The sequence below is a fragment of the Euprymna scolopes genome, chromosome 29 (genome assembly GCF_053919585.1).
Source record: "Euprymna scolopes isolate OS-2025 chromosome 29, ASM5391958v1, whole genome shotgun sequence".
NCBI lineage: Eukaryota > Metazoa > Mollusca > Cephalopoda > Sepiida > Sepiolidae > Euprymna > Euprymna scolopes.
In genome coordinates this window covers 102,642,097-102,649,446 of record NC_136510.1, presented here as the reverse complement: position 1 = coordinate 102,649,446, position 7,350 = coordinate 102,642,097, and the positions used below count along the sequence as shown (strand labels likewise).

The window sequence follows — 7,350 nt, the reverse complement described above, 5'->3', positions numbered from 1 at the left end:
ATTCTTTTTAAGATGAGGTTTCAAGTATTGCAGTTGCACTTACGGCCAAATTCTACAAGTTAACTTAATTTGTTTGTGTGACATTGAAAGTACATTTTTTCATGAATAGGAGCAAAGTGTAGTATTTGTTCCGTTTGTGGAAGCCATCATCCCAGGCATTATTACCTCCCCTTTTCGAATGGTGGGTAATCTCATTACCTTTCATCTGAGCCTCCTTCAGTCACGAGGAAGTGTCGAATGGACTATATCGGTATTTTGGCTTCCAATTCAGAGTGACCCTTTTTGGGGAGCTGGATTTTCTCTACGTTAAAAACCCTCAGTTGTTGACGCTTTCAGCGTCCAAAATTCCCTTTTTAAATACAGCATTCTAACGTTTATTCGATTTGTACTTTTAAAACTAAATTGCAATTTAGGATATTGCAACAATATAACAAGTTCCTATTTACTTGCCTCCCCACGAGGACAGAGTTAGACTCAAGGTCTGTTTTTAATGTGGAGAAAATCCAGATTTTGCAAAAAGGGGCACTCTGGATAGGAGCAAAAATAAAAATTGTCTCCATCATGAAGGATTTCTCCTCCACTGATCGAGGGCAAAAAAGGTGAAGTGTAGCATTAGAACAGATATTGCACTATGATCTTGGCCCGAAGGCGACAATGTAACAAGTATTCATAAAGATTTAATTCAATATCAGTTATTTTTAACAGAACTTATTTTATTTTACTAACTTTAATATTAAGAAAAATTCTCAGGTGCAAGTGAGGACAACAGATTCAAATTTTTATATATATATATATATATATATATATATATATATATATATATATATATATATATATATATATATATATAAGGTAATGAATGAGATCATCCACCATTTTATATATATATATATATATATATATATATATATATATATATATATATATGAGCAAATAGTTAATAAAACATGTTAAAAAAAACACTTTGAAAAAGAGTTAAAAACATATTTAATTTGAAAAGGAAACACTAAATAAGTGGATAGTCCTTAATCTGCAGAGTTTCGAAGAAATACTTTCCTTCTCATCAGAGGGTAGGATTTAGCAAAATGCGGGATCGGATTTTGCTTTACCAGGTTCTGTTATTTAAAAAAAAACAAGAACCGACATTAAATTAAATCTTTATGTTTTACTTTTTTGCTATATTTTAAATTGTAATGTAATTTTAAAATTACAAATCGAATAATCATTGATGCTTCAGTTCGAAATTTTGTACAGGTCCATGGGTTCGAACTTGATGCACTCGAACAAAGTCGAAGGTTACAACGGTCGAGACACTGTGAACATAAGTTATGTTCAACATAACCACTAAAATGAGAACAATACAAATAATACAAATTATTATAAGTCGAATGTTTTACTTTAGGATTGTATTCCAAAATAATTCTAGCAAAGAAAACAAACAAAAAAAAAAACAGCAACAACAAAAAATAAAAAACACACACGCGCGCGCGCGCACACACACACACACATATATATAAAACGGATTTTGTGTAAAAATATGTGTAGAAAGAAATCATCGTTGTCACTTAAACATATTTTTTCAATTTGCATAAAATGTATATTTTCATTAATGTGAAAGATTAAAACCAATTATTTTTGAAAAAAAAAAATCTTTTTTAAGTAACTATTATTCTTTCTTTTAAACTAGTCTTTAAACCAGAATATGCCATATTGTACAGTCTGATTTTCCAAACTTTAAAATGATTTTTTCGCTAGAATTAAACGACAAAAAAATGAAGTTAGTAAAGTACTCAATCAACTTTTGTTTCTTCTTTTTTATTATCTTCTTTTCAAATTATTTGAAGTTTTTCTTTTTTTAACTCGAGCAACTTTCTTTTACACAACACATGTCATGTCAATTAAAAGCGAATAAAACAGTCTCTGTGTATATTGTGTGTGTGCAACGCAGTTTGCCGATGGCATGTCCCTTCTGCTGTCGACAGCAATGGCGTGTGTGTGTGTGTGTGTGTGTGTGTGTGTGTGTGTGTGCGCGTGCGCGCGTTTTCCGATTATGAAACTAAATTCGCCCTTGGTCTACCTTTCCTATCTTCATCCCATATCACCCATCGCGTCGTTCACTAACATTTTCATTTTGAATAATGATCCGTTTTTTTACGTTATGGCTGGTTTTATATTGCATACGTGCGCGTGCGTGTGTGAAACAGAGTGAGAGAGAGAGAGAGAGAGAGAGAGAGAGAGAGAGAGGGGGGGGAGAAAGAGAGAAAGAAAGAGTGAGTGAGTGAGAGAGAGACAGAGAGGGGACAATGTGATTGTTATTTTAAAAAAGAATATTGTCATCGTCTTTATTAATCATCATATATGTTTGTTCATGCTGTTCTTCAGCTTTTTTTCAATTCACCCTTCATCAATAAAAGAAAGGAACTGTTGTTTATCTATTTCTCTTTCTCTCTTTTACACACACACACACACACACACACACACACACACACACACACACACACACACACACACACTTTCTTTTACTCTCTTTATATTTACATGTATGTATATTATGTGTATATGTACGTATATTTATATATAAACATACGTATGTGTCTGTACATGTGTGTATATATATGTGTGTGTGTGTGTGTGTGTGTGTATTGTTACACGTATGTATATATGTATGCATCATGTATGTATGTATATATATATTCACATGTATATTTAGATCTTATTATATCCATACGCATACATACGTAAATGTACGTATAAAGTGTGTGTATGTGTTCTTCATCTCTCTTACTCTTGTTTCTTTTCAAGTTTTCTTGTCGCCAACCATTTGCATTTCTTCCCTTATTCGGTTTACCTCAGATAAGTGTGTGTGTGTGTGTGTGTGTGTGTGTGTGTGTGTGTGTGTGTGAGAGGAAAAGAGGAACACCAGAATAAAGGTGTTGTTGTTGGTGACAGAGTCATATGGGGAGGGGCGACACAACATCATCATCATCGTCGTCTATAAACGGTGGCGGCGGCGGTGGTCGTCGTTGTGGTGGTCGGTTGACCGGTCTTCATTGATTATTTGTATTCTTTGTGTCGACAAGGCGCCACATCGCACGTCCTTTGCACACACACACACACACACACACACACGCACGCACACACGCACACACACACACACACACCAGAAAGAAAGAGAGAGAGAGAGAGAGAGAGAGAGAGAGAGAGAGAGAAAACGATGGTTCAACACAGACTCTGCACTTAAACACTATTTGACTCATCCTTACTCCATTATTTCAATTGATTTAAAAATTTTCAACCACCAGCACCAACACCACCGCCTTTCCTTTTATTCTTGTTGTTGTGTGTGTGGTAGATATCGTGTCGTCATCATTACAATCATTCTCATCTCTTGTTATTGTTGTTATTGACAAAAAAAGTAGGGGGGATATGAATACTCCTTATTCTTCATCTTCAAGAAGAAGAGGCCATCATCATCCTTTTATTAGTTACCCCAAAACAGAAGAAGACCCTCTCTTCCTCTTCTTCGTCTTCTTCCCTCCTCGGTCGGCGTAACTTATCGCTTCTTCAATGTGAATGAGTCATAATACGGACTTCTTGGATATAATATCATCATTGTTATTACTTTTAACTTTCATTAACAATCACATCTAAAGTATATGCAGATTTTAAACTTTTTACTTGGTGAGTTTCACATTAATTTTATTACTTATACTTCAATACAATTATTGCCTTCTCTGCCATCTAATCAACATCAGTCATTTCATAAAACTACAAAATCCGTTTATTTTCTTCCCAATGAAATCACATCTAAATTAAACAAGCTAATAAGTAAAAACAATAAAGTTTATTCATTGTTTAATGCTGGGTTATTTCAACTGTCAGTGATGCTGAACACTTTTGGTTTTATTTACCCATCAGAAATCATTACAAAGATGATCATCTGTGTTATAAGTCTATAGGAGATTCTTTGATTATTATTGTAAATCAATCACCGCAATTTTAAAAGTATCTTTTTTTATTCTGAAGAAACAGCAAAAACACTGATTCTGAAATTTATGAAAAAAACAAAAAAAAAAAACAAACAAAAAAAAAAAACACACAACAAGTTTCCATTAATATTTTCATTATTTTTCTAAACTTTAAACTTTGAATATAAAGCCATCACCAAATCGGGCAAAACTCTTATTAAAAAAAAATATGATTGTCATTTATTTTTGTATGAAAATAAAGACTTAATTATTTCTTAATTAAAATAATTTGAAGATTAGTAATATTTCAATTCTTTTATTCATCATTTAAAATATCAACTCAAAAATTTATCAGCGAATTTACTGTTCTTGTTGAAGGTCTACGATGACCTTATAAAAATATAGTGGCAAGTGATTCTTGAAGTACTTTTTTTTTATTAATTGCATTTGTCAAAATAAATATGATAAATATCTATATTATTTCAAAATAGTGCGTTTGTTGCTGGCTAACTGCCAAATTAAAAACAATAACACGATGACAATAATAATGACTAAAACGACCCCCCTCTCCCACTCCGAAATCGTCTAAACTTTGTCTAGATTCAAACGACATGATGCGCTCTCTCTCTCTCTCTCAATTAAACTTTTCAGTAAAAGGTCCTGCCAGATTTAGTTTTAAAGTTTGTTTTAAGGGTGTTTAGCTTTTCGTTTAATGTTTATGGGCTAAAGTATTGAATGCTGTATATGTATAAAGAATAATTTTAAAAAGTTGTAATTTGTTTTGTTAGTGCGCGTAAACACGAAGGCAGTTGCTTCCTTTTTTTTCTTTTTTCTTATTTACATTTTTGTTGTTTTGGTGTAACCACAAACATAAATAACCCAATAAAAAAACGCTTTCTAAAAACACCCATATTATGATTTTTAAAACTTTTTACTAAATGTTTATTTTCCCCAAAAAATTTTGTCTACGTTTTTAACTTTTCTTTTTGTCGTTGCTTTCATTTTTAGTTTTCAATTTGTGTGCATATATATATATATATATATATATATATATATATATATATATATATATAAAACAAATGGTTTTTTTTTCTCCCTCTAAAAATCTACTTTTACTTTCTCTTTACAATTTGAACCGTTTTCATTTTCTTTTTTTTTTGCCATACGATTTCATTAGCTCAGATCTCCTTTTCTTCTAATATGCATGTTTGAACCCATGTTCTCTCTTCTGACTTTTCTTAAAAAAGACTTCAGTAAATCGAAGAGTTTAACAACACTCAACACATATGTATTGCCATTGTTGATGGATTTTTTTTTATTTACATTGTAATCATCATCATCATCATCATCATCATCATCATCATCATCATCATCGTCGTCGTCATCATCATCATCATCGTAATAAATCATCCGTTGACAGACGCACGCGCTGCTCGAAGTTGTTCTCATCGTCGCTTGTATTCTGTGACTCATTTTTTTTTTCACTTGACAAACTTTGCAATGTTTGATTTAAAGTTACCTGACCACCACCGCCATCACCGCCGCCGCCGCCGCAATTATTATCAGCAGCATCAGCATGTATAGTACTTATGCTGACTACGTTTGTGTAGGTTCGTCCCCCAAGCTGAAACTGTCTATGCATTCCTTCTCTCCCTCCTCCCTTTTCTACTACAATAACCCGCCTACCCATATAGACACGCGCACCTATATGACAACTAATAACACCCACTACTCACTTTTTATCTACTCCTACCCCCCTCCATCACTGCCTTTCTGCATCCTACTCCTCCTCATCCTCCCGTGCCTCCTCCTCCCTTTACTTACTTTCCCCCTCTCTAGGCAAACTCTCTCTTATCATCTACACTGGATGGATGTGCGTGCATGCATATGGATATTTATCTACTCTTTCTGCCGAGGAAGTAACTCTTTTATCACATCTCGCCGGCAATATTCGCCAACTTCTCCTCCCAGAGAGAACTCCTCTTTCAATTCGGGAGAACAACTGGTAAGAAGGACGACAAACGTACGTTAGCAACTATTACATGTAGGTAAAATATTACCTACGACCTGTAATCGACATAAAAAAAAAAAAGGATCAGGGGATGTGTTTGAATCAAAAGAAAAAACTTAAACGCGAAGAAGGGATTCTTCTTCTCCTTCTTCTTGTGACGTAGATTTATTAATTCGTTGCCATCGTTTCCTCATCACCACAACCACCGCCGCCACCACCGTCTTCTGTTTCCTTGGTTGGATGTGAATGAATGAATAAACTGCCCCCGGGGTAAGAAAAATACAATTCTTGTCTCATTTTTATGAAAGCAAAATTTTTTTTTTTTTTTTTTAATAATCAAATATCGTCGAATGTTGTGTTTTGCACCTCAATCGTTTTGTCTGCCCCCCCCCCCTCCTTCTCATCCCAGTAACACGCATTTTGTATCGTGCGGATGATGAACCAACAGAACATCCATACAAATGATGATGATGATGACGATGATAGCTTTTTAATCCCTTTAATTTTTTTTTGAAGATCCATATCTTTGTTGTTTCCTTTTTTTTATTTTACGTCTCAACCACCTTTTTCTGTTGTTGTTGTTGTTGTTGTTGTTGTTGTTGCGTCCACAGTTTGTCTTCTTTCTCCTGCCTTTACCACTAGTGTTTGTGATTATCTGGCCAGCTTCCCTTTACTACGTACACTACACTGTGGGTCCCGTCTTCTTCCTCCTCCTCTTTTTCTTCTTCTTGTGTATGTATATGCGTGTGTGCGCGCTCGTGTGTATGTGTGTGTGTGTGTGTGTGTGCGCGCGCACGTGCGTGTACGTTTGTCCTGCTTGTCAACTACTGTCACATTCACACTCTTCATCACCTCTTTCAGTTCTACCCGGCCTTTCTTGTTTTCTTACCCTCCCATCCCTACCCATCCAGTTCACACAGTTTTCATAGCTCTCTCTCTCTCTCTCTTTCTCTCTCTCTCTCTCTCTCTCATCCATTTACCTTGGACGTGTCCCCTTCTTTGTGTCTACCCTCTACGCAATTACAAATCCTATCATCCCTTCTTTAGACACAATTCTTAGTTATTCCTCATCATAATTATTATTTGTGTTTATTCTTGACTTCTTGTATAATTATCTACAAAAAAGACATTTCAGGATAACTTTTTTACATATGTTAACGCCGGTGTTTACTTATAGAAAAAATGAAACGCGGTCATTTTATTTTATTAGTGTTTTCTACTCTGATTTGTGTGTTCATAGTTCATGCAACTAATCTTGTCATAATTTGTCCCATCCATTTTTCTGTCGGTGGATCTTTTCATTTACCAATTTTACACTCTATCACTTATTCGAATATTTTATTTATTTATTTTAACTATTCTTACATTTAT

At 34.2% G+C, this 7,350-nt stretch overlaps 1 protein-coding gene across 6 annotated transcripts in view; it reads left to right on the top strand.

Annotated features, from left to right (window-relative positions):
• Positions 1–7,350, top strand: part of LOC145252798 (uncharacterized) — an 85,386-nt gene that overhangs the window by 11,398 nt on the left and 66,638 nt on the right. Inside the window, exon 1 of one of the 6 annotated variants that reach the window (XM_080112748.1) lies at positions 3,275–3,681. The exons of 2 other annotated variants lie outside the window; for them this stretch is intronic. In XM_080112748.1, the coding sequence (XP_079968874.1) occupies positions 3,657–3,681 (25 nt within the window). In that variant the 5' untranslated portion in view covers positions 3,275–3,656. Of the gene's footprint in view, positions 1–3,274; positions 3,682–5,360; positions 6,250–7,350 lie in introns of those variants that run through there. 3 more of the 6 variants (XM_080112746.1, XM_080112751.1, XM_080112749.1) reach the window with 3 other exon arrangements.